The sequence below is a fragment of the Podarcis filfolensis genome, assembly GCF_964270895.1.
Source record: "Podarcis filfolensis genome assembly, chromosome: 4".
NCBI classification, from domain to species: Eukaryota; Metazoa; Chordata; class Lepidosauria; order Squamata; family Lacertidae; genus Podarcis; species Podarcis filfolensis.
In genome coordinates, this window is record NC_139607.1 from 52398563 (window position 1) to 52414114 (window position 15552).

Genomic DNA, 15552 nt, shown 5'->3' on the forward strand with positions numbered 1-15552 from the left:
ATATTTGAGTGCTGTGCCCAAAAATAAATAAATCCTGTTTTGTTTTTCCAACTGTTCTCTATCAATTAATGAAAAAAGGAAATTGTATCCAAAAATTAGCACAGATGACAAATTCTCAAGGATGAGGTGCAAGGTTTATGTTGTGCTTACCTTACTTTTGTGGTGGCCAGGGGATGTTTGCAAGTGTCCTTTCTTTCATTCTACCAATCATCTCACCAGCAGTCTGCACTCTGCAGCCTTCCTGGGTGTCTGCACTTCAGTTAAAGTTCAGCAGGGAGAACATCATTAGGTAAGGCTACAGAGAGATGGGTAAATGTTTACTGGAAAGGAAAGAAACACATTTAATATTTTATTCCTCTGCAAACTGGAAGTTGTTGTGAAGCTTCAAAGCTTCCTCCACCTTCACAGATGGATGATTTCACTTTATCACATTTTTCATTCAGTTGCTCCTGCTCTTGCTTCAGAAGTCTGTTTGGCCTCCACTTCTGATGCCAGAAGTTCACTCACATGAGATCACACTAAGAAGTTAATATAATGTTTTACTGCCACACAGAAATACCTAACTAGCTTCCCTCTCATTCTGCTCTTGGCTTCACACCCCTCCTCCAGGGATCATTTCTAAACTCTCTTTCTTAAGTTCCTTATAAGAAAGCATCTCTAAATTACAGCAATCATATTTCAATCTGCCTTTCTTCATACATTATATATGCGCTTACAGCAAATGTGTGGGACAATGGTAGGCTCTAGTCCCTGATGTACATGCTTTCACAGTACTTATGAAAAGACATCTGTGTCTGTTCGGAGGGTTCCTTTCTAGATGTCCGTAAAACTTGAAAAATCTGTGAAGAGTCGTCTTTGTACACAGTGGTATTCAGAGACCATTTCAGACAATGCAAAAATGAATGTGTGTACATGTGGCCACCCTCTCCTAATGTCTTCATTATATGTGAACAGGGTTTATCAGAAGCTGCTTGGTGCTTACCAGCAGGTGGGTCTGTTGGAAGTTTGGGTGCAACTCAGCTTGCAAAAAGGGTGAGGGATCAAGTAGTGGTGTCCAAACCTTTTTCAAAGAGGGCCAGATTTGATGAAGTGAAGGGCTGTGAGGGCTGACCAAAGGGCCAACCAAAGTTGTTGACCTTTTTTTAAGATCGAAGAGTTGTTGAGCTCTTTTAGGATTGAAGTTGTGGAGGTTTTTTTTAGGATTTTCATCCAGGAAATAAACTGCCACAGTGGCCGGATTAAACCGACCAGCGGGCTGGATTAGGCCCCCAAAACGGACTTTGGACATGCCTAAAAGGGACCTCTGGATTCCTATCCTATCCATGTAACTTACCAGCGGCATAAGGTAGTGGGGAAATCAGCATTGTGGTGACACACTGCCAGGAGTACCAGACTGGCTCCACTGATGTGTTCATCCTATCCCATCTGGTGAAAAACTTCTGAGGCTTGTATCTCACTGATTCCAAGGATATTTGACATTTACCAAAAGAAAATGCTATATTTTGTTTTCATCTCATTTTGTGAGGAGCCCTGCGTAAGCTCCTCCTGCATCTTATTGCCTGTTCCACCAGTTCTTCCTCTTTCAGGCTGGTCCGGGGAGCTCACAGCGATTTCTCACTGCTAAATGTGTTTTCTGTTTACATTTCTTTTACACTTTCCTAAGGACTTCCCACCCTCTCCCACAGGCTTCGACAGAATGTCATATATTCTTATCTTTCCTTACAACCTCATAGCAACTCTTTGTGTGAGAGGCGGTGGATAGGGATATGAATTTGCATCTTTTTCATCCAAAGCACACTAGCTTCTATGATAGTCACCCATAGAAATTCACATTTCCTCTCCTATCCTCTCAAGGTTTCTTGAGCCAATGTCTTGTTCATATTGGACTTGGTGCTGCTACATTATTGTCTCTGTACTGTTCTCTGCACCTGTAACTCCTAGCAAAGCAGACATAAGATACATTCTGACATGAAGCAAGTCACTGTAGTCTTTTTACGCAGGAATTATCAGGTGTAAAAGTGACATCAAGATAACAACAGTCAATGAATCACACAAGCTAAACTGGTTGCAAAATACACTGAACATTTCCTCAAAGCAAATTTTCTGACACCATTTTTGAAAGAAAGAAAAAGATGACTCCTGTTGTGTCCTTTCATAGGTTTGACTGCGAGTCCATATTTCTCCATATTAGCTGAAAGATGTTGAGCAAAGCACAAACTGCCAAAGGATTTCACAGGAATAGGAGAGCATTTATTAAAGATATATTTAAATAGATAGCTGGATTGTAGTGACCTCAGCCTGACTACAAGATGGAGGGAATGTCTTTTTACTACAAATTTAGGGACTCACTTCCCATGTCATTTTTGCTGTTCTGCTTTAAAATTGTCTTAAGTGACTTCTTAGTTGGGTGTTGGTGGTTTCCCCTCTGATGCATTTTTGCATAATCAGTGTCCATCTGTTTCCTTCCCATATCATGCACACAGTCTTCTCTCAAAAGCACATTTTAATTGCAAAAACTAGGGTGGCATATTTAATACTTGGGATAATTCAATATTTATCGAGTGCACCATCCATCTCTGTTTCAATTTCACTGCAGAAAACAGCAGTGGGTCCACCTAGTTTTCCTTCAGATGTCATCAGTCATGAGTGACAAAGGTTGAATTCCTGTGGCTTACCAGTAGTGAGGTTTGATGGAGCAGTGCACCCACCACCACATCCAAAGCCTTGCACCAACCAGGGCAGGACAGGGAGGAGAATCCCCTTTACTAGCACCCAGGTTTGCACAGTGGAGAGGCCCAGATTGGGCCCGCTGCTGTCATATGACATCAGCAGGGTCAGTTCAGAATTCAGCAGATCCTCTGCTTGCCCATCCCCGCTCCCAAAATTCCCTATTCCAGGTTTTTTCACAGGCTATCAATAGTGGGGATTCTGCCAGCGCTAGCTTCCGTACATCTTTCTGAGCAGACACACTGCTTCTCTGCTAACTATGTAGCTCTACTGCCAGCAGAAGCTTGCAGGACTGGGGTGAAATCCCCCATCAAAGTTCTGGGAGGGAAACTTCCATTTTATTATATGTAAACTGGATGTTTTTCAAATCACAATGGCAAAGGGATTATCTTACAGTGGCTAAAATGTGCTTGCGGTACACTTTCAGTGGTTATGTTGAATTTTATGTAGCATGTGTCCTTCTAGTCACAGAGTAATGTTCACTTTATTCTTCAGTATCCAACTGCCTAATATTCCAATTTCAAACTGCATGAATTCAACATGCTTCGGATTGGGGTAGAACTAACATTTTAAAGATATGCTTTACAGCATACGAGGAAGACCTTATTATTACCTTGTAAATCAAGGCTGAACCTGAAGGGAGTTTCATACTCTTTGCTTGATATGATTCCCCCCTCCCTTCAAGGTGACCTCGCCTGTTAAACTCTGGAGGTTGTATTTGATATAACATTTACTTTTTCTAAGTCAATAAAATGAACCGGGATGTCTTTAGATCATCAGAGGTCTGCTTATTACCAAAAGATTTTTTTTTAATCATGATCTATACTGGAATTTGAAAGAATCTGGTTGCATTTCATTTGGTGTCCTGGATAAGGGTTTGTGGGATGATAATCTGCTGTGTGCGTAGAATGCCCCCAGATGAAGTTCTCTTTATTAGTTTGTATTTCTTTTTCCCCCCCTGAGCTCTGGGGATGAGATCATGAAAGCGTAAATGGCTGTTATGTTCAAAGGCACCTTTTATACCAGGAAAGTTTCAAACTGCCAACCTGTATTATTTAACTGTTACTATCCTAATTAGTTCACATCAAGGTCAGTGTTTTGTAGCAAAATGAACTAACTACAAACTCCACAAAGGGAGTTTTTCTTCACATTAAAGCTGTAGAATTTAAACAGGAGAGGACCACTGAAGATATGAAAGGCGAGATTGATAGGAACTCTATTTCTCTGCAAGCTACAAAACTTTAATATTGTGTAATTAGTTTGCATCTTCAGGAGTAACCTTTCAGACACCTGAGGCAATGTTGTTACAGTTATCACACTTCTCGTGTCTGAAGAGATTATTCACATCCACCTCTGCTGTTCTGTCTTTCTTAAGGTAATTAAGACCTTGTGGGATTTTAACCTTCTGCCAAATACTCTCAAAATATGCGCTCCACACTGTGATATGAATTTAGCTAGGCTACTTGCCTTCATGTGTTTTGTACAAATTCCTCAGTCCATTAGCCCTTATCTTACAGCAAGGATAGTGAAACCCTGTAGCCTTCCAGATGCTTTGGACTCCAATTCCCATCAGCCCCAGCCAACATGGCCAATGGCCAGGGATGATTGGAGTTGTAGTCCAGCAACTATAACTAGAGGGCCATAGATTCCCAATCATTATTATACCAGATCAGGTTGCTAGGCTGGTGGCAACAGCAAGTCCTTCTGAGTTCAATTTACTCTGAGGTAAATTAGTATAATAGCATTGCAGCTTTAATAAAGCAACCAAAAAGATCAGGAGGACATCCTTCTCTATGAGGAAAGACTAAAGAAGAGGACAATATGGAGCTTACACCTTGATAAGCCTTGGAATTGGAGTAAAAAACAAAGTTGATCATGCAGGCCTGTTATAAGGTGGGCTCTGGCCAAATGATGCTATTATATGGATGTACTAGGAATTCCACAATATGTAGTGGTGGCTATCAACTTAGATGGCATTATAAGGGTATCAGACAAATTTATGTAGGATAATGCTATCAATGGCTGTTAGTCATTTTGCCACCAGGATCAGTTGCTGGAAATCACAAGTGGGAGAGCACTGTTGTGCTCATGTACTGCTTTTGGGCTTCCTACAGGCATCTAGTTGACCTCTGTGGGAACAGAATGCTGAATTAGATAGGCATTTTGGCAGGACTCTTTTTACATTTCCATGTTCACTTCTACAAATTCCAATAAAGCCATCGGAGCTTTGTGATCTTGCAAGTCTCGCAGGAAAAGGCAACACAGCAGTTACAGTCGACTGTTTAGGACCTGAGACCTTGACGCCACCCTTGATGCAATTTAAGGTGGACTAATTTCAGTTTCCTGTGAAAGTTGTTTCAAAAGCCCAAGCTTCTCCAGAACTTCTCAAATGATTTTAATGCCTCAGTAAAACCACAGAAGCTCTAAAATAAAAGCAAACATTAGGGCATGAGGTCACAGCTTAAAGGTACCAGTGCCTTTTAAAAGAGCCTAAGTAACTTTGGCAAAGATATTGAAACCTGATGTGCCACATTACACTGCGTAATTTTCAGTTATATGAGGCATTGCAGCAAAAGGGTTGTGTGAAGTAATCTTGGCGCTGCCACACATGCTAAATGTGTTAAAAGCCAACCATGTCTGCTGAAATCCATATAAATGAATTTGTTACCTGCTGTGATTTCTGCAGTACATAGAAGCATTACCCCACTTTTGGCAGAGCTTCAGGGTTGCAAAGGCCAGCTCTTCCATATTGCAATACTCGTCCACAAGTCCGCTTCTCCTGTGCCTAGAAAGCACGGGTCTGAGTGGTGTCCCCCTTGACTTTCTCCTTTGCCAGGGAAAACTCACTCTTTAGCTCAAAATCAGAACAGACGGCAAACCATGGGAAATGTGATGGTTGTTTGCTCCGGTTGAGTGCTAAAGAGTGGTTTTTCCTGGGAGAAAGCAGCGGGACAAGAGGAAGTATGGATAAGCCCTGAGCTGATAAAGCTATTCCATGACAAAATACAGAGATGTTCTGACATAGGAGTGTAGGTGTGCTTAGGATGCTGCAGGTGTAGACCCAGAGTTGCAGCCAGGCCAGTAAAGCTAAGTCTTTGGGTTGCCTTAGAAAGGATCCCCATTTAGTGTAGTGGCACCTACTCTTTGGAGTTCCTTCTCACTACACATTACACAGCAGCCATCTATGCTGCTTTCTTGTGGCAACTGAAAACCTTCCTCTTCCAGCAAGCCTTTCATGTAGAGATCTTCCCCAGTCCTCATCTGTATTGGAGTTGGTTTTATAATAATAATAATAATAATTTATTATTTGTACCCTGCCCATCTGGCTAGGTTTCCCCAGCCACTCTGGGCGGCTTCCATGAAAGATTAAAAATACAACAATATGTCACACATTAAAAACTTCCCTGATGTCTTCTAAATGTCAGGTAGTTGTTTATCTCTTTGACATCTGATGAGAGGGCGTTCCACAGGGTGGGCGCCACTACTGAGAAGGCCCTCTGCCTGGTTCCCTGTAGCTTGCTTCTCGCAGTGAGGGAACCACTAGAAGGTCCTCGGCACTGGACCTCAGCTGGGGGGCGGAGATGCTCCTTCAGGTATACTGGACAGAGGCCGTTTAGGTCGTTTATATATTTTCAGATGTTTTCATTATTTTGCTGTGTGTGTTTTCCACCCTGGGCTTCTATGGGAAGAAGGGTGGGATATTCTAATTAATTAATAACTACAGTAGGGATGCGAGTGGTGCTGTGGGTTAAACTGCAGAGCCTAGGACTTGCCGATCAGAAGGTCAGTGGTTCGACTCCCCGTGATGGGGTAGCTCCCATTGCTCTGTCCCAGCTCCTGCCCACCTAGCAGTTCGAAAGCACATCAAAGTGCAAGTAGATAAATAGGTACCACTCTGGCGGGAAGGTAAACGGCGTTTTTGTGCGCTGCTCTGCTTCGCCAGAAGCGGCTTAGTCATGCTGGCCACATGACCCGGAAGCTGTACGCCGGCTCCCTCGGCCAATAAAGCGAGATGAGCGCTGCAACCCCAGAGTCGGCCACAACTGGACCTAATGTTCAGGGGTCCCTTTACCTTACAGTAGTAGTATTCTATATCCTCTGATCTCTCTCTCTCACTGCCACTACCCCACATTTTGGCTTCTTTCATCCCTCTCTCCCTGGTGGATAATTCCATTGGCAAAGCATAGGACTCTTAATCTCGGGGTCATGGGTTTGAGCCCCAGGTTGGGCAAAAAGGTTCCTACATTGCAGGGGGTTGGACTAGATGATCCTCATGATCCCGTCCAGCTCTACGGTTCTGTGATTCACAGCTGCAGGTGACTTTCCTCTGTTATTCTTAGTATGAACCAGGCAGTAGCATTTAACAACAGAAACATCAGCCAGCTACTTTTCACTTGGGAATTGGAGGAGTTACAAAAGCATCTGTTTCATGCTTCCTGCTTCAGAACTGGCAATGTGGCTGGCTCTGAGGTTGAGGCACCATAGGGAAGGCAGAGTGAAAAGGGTGGTGGCTGGCAGAGGGCTACTTTGCCCTCGATAGAAGCCCAGTGTCCTAGTGATGCAGAAATAAGAAGACGTTAGCTGCTAGGATTCTCCATTCAAAGAAACAGCCACAAGTGAAGTGTTCATAAGCCATAGATTGCCATGTCCCACTCCCCACAACCCCTTTGCAATTCTCATTGGGATGCATTGTGGGATGTGAAACTCCAAAGCAGGGATTTCCACGATATGTTGTCCTGAGGGAAAGCATCTTCCATAATGAAAGAGCTGGCGATGGAATTTTACAGTGTGCTCTGTATTTTTCCAGCTCCTCGTGTTCCAGCTCTGAAAAGGTAAGAGAATACTTGTGTTGTTGTACGCCTGCAGCACCTAGCAATGAAGTTGTCCTTTGGTAAGCCCCAACTTCTTCAAAGCCCTGAGTAATCCGGCTACTGGAAAATGACACAGCTTTTCAAAGAGAGGCATTAGGCAAGGATTCAGCCTTGATTTTGTTATTCATATGGGAGGATGGTGTGGAAAAAGAAGAGTAGCCAGCTGGAACTGGTGTTTGGAATCAGTGTCTAAGCGGAGCACCACTAAAACCCCTGTAAATGAGTTCAGATTCTGAGTGGGGGACCCCACAATTCAAAGGCATTAAAGTGCCAAGTTGATTTTGCTTGATATTTCCGATGCAACCTAACAAATAGATGACTGCTTTGGTGTGAATGCTAGTTGTGCTCATAATCACCTTTAGAAACATATATTTAAGTTTAGAAAGTTGACGAAAGATATCATTTAGCTTAGGAGGAAAAAGTAGAGAGCCAAGTAGGTTATTTTTGTTTAAAAAGAAGCTAAGCCACTCATTCCAATTGCAGAGAGAGAGGTGAAATAGTAAGAGACCTTGAAGCTGATTAGGTTGATGCCAGAAAACAATTGAGGAAAATAATGAGGTACCCACATTTTTTTCATTCTCATACTTCAAACAATTTGAAAGCAATTGACAAGTTAATAAAGAAACTTGTTTTCATAAGGCGTGTGGCAGAATGGAGTTTGGCAGACATTTCTGCTGCTTTAAATGATGAAAACAGTTCTTTAATTTTCCTGGATCGTATGGTAGCAACACTTGACTCATGTTATCAAGGGATTCAAATTGACACAGATATGTGGCTAATTAATTGCTAACCACTTATATCATCTTTTCTCCCTGATCCTTTAGTTGCAAGTTCTTTTTAATTTTTAAGTCAGCATTCAGGAGAGAAAGAGAGAGAGAGAGAAAGTGGACGTGGGTTTCAAATTTGTTGGCCCAAATCTCTCTGCCCAAAGGTATCCGTCATCTTGCCAGTCACTGGCATATCTACAGTGCTGACTCACATCCTGCTGCTCCTTTTTTAGAAATACTTCCAGCAACAGGCTTTATCACTGTGAGATTCAGCCTCTATAAATGCCACATACCTAGACCGAAAGGGCACTGTCTGGCTAATGGCATAATGATGACCCTGTTCCAAAGGCAGCTCTCTGTGAAACAGCCTCACCACCGCTAACACCTTTTCTTTCCAAACATGACCTGTCTGCCAGTAAATCATTGCACAACCACAACAAAAGGTGGAGGGAAGGTGTTGGTAGGCTGGCTAAAGACAACCCCTGTTGCAATCCACCGGGTAACATTTAGATTAAAATGCTACATGTTTGATCACAAGCCTACTTGAAAATTTCACATGCCCTGGTGTCAGCCAGCATTTGTTGCAATCTGATGTTCTGAGCTCTAGAAGATTCCTCATGGTGTGCCCCTAGCATCTCTGTGAGCACCATTGATGTCTCAGCCTGCTCAGCAGCAGCTGATGTCTTCTTGCACCTTGAATTACAAGTTGCAGGATGGGATGGGAGGTATGAGAAAGTGCCCCCTTTGTGGAGGTAGATTAAAGCATAACGTGGTACAGAGCAGACATACAGTGCACTCTAAAAGTTGTGACACTGTGCAGGTCCTGCTGTGCCGAAGGATATTGATTATGTAGCGTTTTGGTGCCAACTGAACATTCTCTGGCACTTCGAAGATTGGGCAGTAGAAGCTTTCTACTGCCACCTACAGGCCAACATAAAAGGAATAAGGAAGAAAACCATCCATCCCGTTACAGCTCTGATCTTCTGCCATGCCACATGCTGATGGTTAGAAAAATACTAAGTGCATGAGAGGCAGCACATAGTGGAGTTTCTTTACCTTACTTACAGAGCCCTTTTAAGTCGATTATATGAAACTATTAAATATCATGCAACATATGCACTACTTAATTATGGGGTTTTTAAAAAAAAAAAAATAAAGAAGCCCAACGCAACATTTTGGGGTCAATAAAACGTGATGGGGCATGAATGGTGGTACAGCGCTTTGTATCTAACAGCTTGTTCAGCGTGAGGCTGGAGGCCGAGAACTTGTGTCTAACTAAACACAGTGCAAATTATTTGTACTCTTTCATTCTCACCCTAAAGTGTTTTATTGCAATAATTAACTGTTTACATATACTTTCTCACACTATGAAAGGCAGAAATGGATAGCGCTTGTGACTTTGAATAAGACCGAGAGACTTTTACCTAGGCTGCCGGTTGGTGCAAATCAGCAACTCTGAGGGTTTTCAAGAGGATCCCACACATTGCTGCTTTTAAACTTTTCTGAAAACCTGTCTGACTACAAGACCAGAGTTGTCCCATTATTTTCATTGCACTTAAACTGATGAAATTTTGTAAGATTTGTTACATCTAATACCTCCTTGCATTTGATGAGGTTGCTGCAACAGAGCAAGACATAATCTTCTGATTTGACTCGGTAAAAGAAAACTGATATTGTTTTGATGCTGATGACAAAGCTTCGTAGCAGTGATTAGCTCAGCCTCCTGCTTGTTACACAGAGACTGGGCAATCAGAAAGTTCAATGGCAGTGTTGGCTAAACTGTTCTGATCCTGAACAGGGAGCATAGGTGGAAGAAGATGCTAGAAAATGTTGGGCAAAAGAATCTAGGACCTAGAAACATGTGTCATGGAGAGGAAATTCTCTTATGGAACAGGACAAAGCAGCTAGCACTCAGCCAGAGAAAAGAAAGCTGAAAGAGAGACTACGTATGCAAAGTGCATTTGTCAGGAGCTGTAAGATGGGAAGGCGGAATTTCAGCATTGTTATGGAATTTGATATTTGCACATTCCAACACAAACAGACCTGATCTGCATCTCCCATTGTAATGTGGGAGTCTGCCCTTCCTTACCCAACAGCTTTCACACAGTTTTCAGCTGTAAAAACCCAAATAAAATACTTTTAAAAATGTTTATTTTGAGGGACAAATTATTTTGAGAGGCAGTAATGGGGTGAAATAACAAATGCAAAAGTGGCACAGGCTAGAAATAGACTGATTTGCTCATCGCTAGCTGAAGTTCCCATACTGATCTGAAATCACCAACCAAATCTTTAGCAGTAGGCATCTGGTCTTTCATTCTCTTTGAAAGCAAAGCTCCTACTTTAAAAAAAAACCACCTCTCTTATATGCAACATTACTCTGGCATTGACTTGAGATGATTCTCAGTTGTTCTGGCCCTATCTGCTAGCAGAAGACATTTAACAAAACCAACTTGTTTACCATAATCTGCCTCTCCTCCTGCTCCTGAATACATTTACAGTGTAGTCACAAAGCTGGATGGAGCACAAAGCCAGGACAGGCCTCTTTGATTTGGGTTGCTCAAAGGACAGGCATTTGTCATCACTCTGAGTGGTGCAGAAGCACTAGCAAATGCAGACCACAGAGTCATCGCTCAGCTGTCATTGCAGCTTCAGCTTCTGCAAGCCAGACATCTAGAGACAGAACAGTGTTTGATATCTGTCCAAGTAGGTTCTGTTTCCACTTGATGTGATTTGTAAGGATACTACCCAAATTCCTGGATTCACAGGACTGAAATAAATTGCCAAATGTCTCATTATTAAACTATGTGATGCAGCGCCATCAATAATGGCCCTCTTACTGGTATAGCATTCCTCTTTAAAAAATCATGAATTATTTTATTTTATTTTATTTTTGGCATGATCCTTGTGGTACTATTATGATTCTAGTGTGGTAGTTGTGTTATGATTGAGGGCATGCACAGCTTATTTGGGGAACAAACTGATAACTTCAAAATAATTAAGAATAAGTATAATTGTAGAGGATAGTGGAGAAAGAACACAGCTCTGATTAGTGACTTCCTACTGTCCCTGTTCTGGGATGCAGGTGGCGCTGTGGGTTAAACCACAGACCCTAGGGCTTGCCGATCAGAAGGTCGATGGTTCAAATCCCCGCAATGGGGTGAACTCCTGTTGCTCGGTCCCTGCTCCTGCCAACCTAGCAGTTCGAAAAGACTGCAGTGCAAGTAGATAAATAGGTACCACTCTGGCGGGAAGGTAAACAACGTTACCATGCACTGCTCTGGTTTGCCAGAAGCAGCTTAGTCATGCTGGCTACGTTGTATTGGGAGTGTGGTTGTACGCTGTACGCTGGCTCCCTCGGCCAGTAAAGTGAGATGAGCGTCGCAACCCCAGAATTGTCCGCAACTGGACCTAAGGGTCAGGGGTCCCTTTACCTTTACTGTCCCTGTTACATTTATTTCAATAGTACAGAAAGTGTAGCGCCATAAATGCCTTCTGCTCCTCAAACTTCCATGCATCTCTGCCCCAGTCAGGCTGGCATAAGCCACTTCTTCCTTCCTCTGGTCTCTCTTAATTTGAGCTATACCTGTTATGCAGACAACTGACAACTGCACACAATTTGCAGTTGTTAGAGGAAGCAGAAGCAATGTCAGGGGCAAAGCCGAAAGCACAACCACACTCCCAATACAACATAGCAGTAGCTTACACACAAGTATGCATAGAGCTGTATCTTGCCCCCTGGCCAATGTGTAGAGGTTTGTGCTTGAGTAGAGAGTTGTTTGTAGGTCTTGGTAATGGTAGAACACAACTTTTGGGTCTGAACCAAAACTATTTAATATGAAATGCTGAGCTACTTTGAGAAGGAACAAGTTTGCACACTGATACTTGAATCTTTGGAACCTCTGTCATGTCCCCTCTCAAGATCACCAGTGTGGAATATAAAAAAAAGCTTCACAGCAGAAAAAAATTAGCTGATCCCAAAACAGCTAAGTGTGCAAAGAATATGAATTGAAATAAACAGTTCCCCTGATGAAAGGGAATGCTAGATTTTTTTTTAAAAAAATGGTTGTTTATACTGTATAACTTTTAAAATCTGATTTCAGTCATGTGGTGTACTCTTCCACCCCACCCCGCCCCGCATGAACAAAAGTGCATACTTGGCACCTTTGGACAGGGCCTAGCTAAGCTGCATGGTATGAGTCTGAACTCTTGCTTTAGAAAATAAAAAATGCCTTGCTGGACCATATCATATCTCAGCAATCAGCAGGCATATTCTTTACAAGAATCTCAGCAGCCAACAGGTGTTACTTGGTCCACCAGAAACTGAGCAATATTCCACCTTTGCTTTAAGGAACAACATCTGATCATTGCACAGGACCATAAAAAATAACCACTCTCTATACCTTTCCTCCTTATGCCAGATACAAGGCAACTGCAGCCATCTCCTCCGTGGCCTTACGATCCATCCTATCAGTATCTGGGATCAATTGCAACTCCTTCGGTTCATCCAGCAACCCCAATTTCACCTGGAAGGGCGAGTGGAATGACCTCTCTCTCTGCAGAACTCTCAAGCCGACTGACAAGTAAGTTTCAGGAAGCATTTTTTTAAAGCAACAACAACCCCAACCTGATACGCTCAGGTTTATTAAGGTGTGAGCAGGCACCGACTACTCACCTCACCACCACCTGACCCTTCCCCCTCTCCATCCCAGGTACACAACAGTGACTCACCTGAAGGGAAGTCAGGTGAGCTGTCATCCACTACAGCAGGCGGTGGGGAGCTAGTACACATAGCCTTGCTCCTTCCTCTACATATTCTGGGAATGCAGGGAGATAAACCTCTGAGTAGGGTTTATGTCACAGACCAATATGGCAGTATATTAACCTACAGGCGTAAGTCAAAAACGCAGAAATGGAAGCAAGCTCCATTGACTTCACTATGGCTTTCTCATAGCTCATGTAACCAGTATACCATTGCTCTGGCTCTGCCTCAATGAAAGCAGCTGTGAACCTTGCAAACAATGCCCAGAGATAGTGTACAAATTAAGGGTTTCTAAGGTTCAATTTTGGGATTTGACCCATTCCGTTTAATCAGAATGGTGTCCAGCTGCAGCCTAAGACAGATGAATGGTGAGTTTGTAACATGTTTACAGGTTATTTTCCTGAGGAGTCTTGGAGTCCGCCAAAGAGAGGAGGTTTTAAAAACCTCCTTTGGTTGCTATTTCCTTACTTTTACGATTTTATATAGATGGGTCTTGCTCTTAAGTGAATGCAGCTGGTTTTCTAATGGGCTTCTGTGCCTGAACTGTTCTTTATATACTTTAAACACCATTTTGTACACTCACATTTTTTATAAAGGCCTCTAATCTTCATATTCCCTCATTAAATTCGCCTTCCCACAGTACGAAAAGGCCTAATTGTTTTTCCTACTGCAGGGAAGACGAAATACAAATTTGAAAGTTATAGGACACTTTTTCAGGGTCATGGATTCAAGGAATTACCTTTATATGCTCAGTGAACAATAGGAAACAGCTGTCATAACTTTTCTACTGTGTTTTATTTAAAAAATACAAATCAAGTCAAGAAAAATCAACCTAGGAGGAGAAACATGGGCTTTTCTGCTGACATTTGGCAGCACCTCGCATAAAACATCATTCAAGTGGTTTGCAGCGATTGTCTTTTAGCTGCAGTGCAAGCAGAATTTCAACAGATGAAGCTTCCCCTGCCTCCATTCTAGAGAACAACATCACCTGTTGAATTTTTGTTTGTCACATACTTATCTCAGGCACATGAACCTAGTGGGAGGGTGGGCAGAAGGTAGCAATCCTCCCCACAGTTGACATTTGAGGCTGAAATCTGATCTGCTGTGGAGGCATACCCAGGTGTTTGGTAGTATTGTTAAGTAGAAGGAGGCAGATGATGATTATAGCTGGCATATCCAGAATTAAGACTATAGCATGTCACAGAAATCTTCTGAGAAACCTGTGGAGGTTTGTCAAAGAGGCCCTGGCTGCTATGTTGACAGGCTTTCAGAACCTGACACTACAATATGTCTGCAGAGTCTTTTTAATCCAGTCACGGTGCAGACTGTTTTTGTTTTCTTTCTCCCACCTCCTGACGCTTTTTTTCCTGTACATGCACAATCCTTTTATGCAGACTCCACACTGTGTCTGAGGAGGTGTTGCCATGAGGAAAGGTTTCTTTATTGTTATTTTTAATGCCTCGTAATAGCTGGCAAGAAAGAGGAGCCACGATCCCTGTTAATTGGAGTCTGTCTAGAAACTCTCTTTTAAGAGGGCCATTATCTCTTTAATCTGTTTTGGGGGTGGAGGGGCTTGGCAAGTGAGTTCTTCCATCAACAGAGGAAAAGGGTTGATATCCAACCATCATTTCAAACATGGAGCATTAAAAAAAAAATCATTCCCAAATACTTTAGTCCTTGAATCTCTGTTGGCTGAGGCAGGCAACATAAAGTCTGAAGGGAAAGGAAGCGTTGATGTTCACAGATATTTTAAACTGTCTTGAAAGGTGCCTCCTCCTTAGGCAATCTTTCAGGGATGGCTGCAAAATGAATAAAAAGTGTGCTCGCTCAAGAATACAGTGGTACCTCGGGTTAAGTACTTAATTCATTCCAGAGGTCTGTTCTTAACCTGAAACTGTTCTTAACCTGAAGCACCACTTTAGCTAATGGGGCTTCCCGCTGCCGCTGCTCCACCGGAGCACAATTTCTCTTCTCATCCTGAAGCAAAGTTCTTAACCTGAAGCACTATTTCTGGGTTAACGGAGTCTATAACCTGAAGCGTATGTAACCTGAAGCGTATGTAACCCAAGGTACCACTGTAATGACCCCACCTTTCTTCTTGCTTTCCTGGGATCACCCAGTGGTCAGTGCAGGTCATCTTTCCTCTAAATTAGCTTTGTTTGCATTCACTGACAGCAGCACACAGCTAAATCTGATTGGCTGCAAAGCATTGTTATGACATCACATTCTCCATGTTATGTCAGATTGGTTGAGATCACATATGAAGGAGAAAGAAGTTCGAAGGGAGCAACACCAAAATAGGAGGAAATCAGGGAACAGTGGTGACAAGCAGATATAAAAGAAGGTGAACAGTGGGAGGTTTTTTTGAATGGAGTGTTTCAGCATTGTCCCTCCACCCCCACAAAAACACCCCACTGCTTTTGCCAGA

At 42.7% G+C, this 15552-nt stretch overlaps 1 protein-coding gene across 2 annotated transcripts in view; it reads left to right on the forward strand.

Moving 5' to 3' along the window:
• The window catches only part of RUNX1 (RUNX family transcription factor 1), a 181919-nt gene that overhangs the window by 159251 nt on the left and 7116 nt on the right, over positions 1-15552 (forward strand). For both annotated transcript variants that reach the window (XM_083608847.1, XM_083608848.1), the window contains one exon: positions 12784-12945. In XM_083608847.1, the coding sequence (XP_083464973.1) occupies positions 12784-12945 (162 nt within the window). The remainder of the gene's footprint in view (positions 1-12783; positions 12946-15552) is intronic.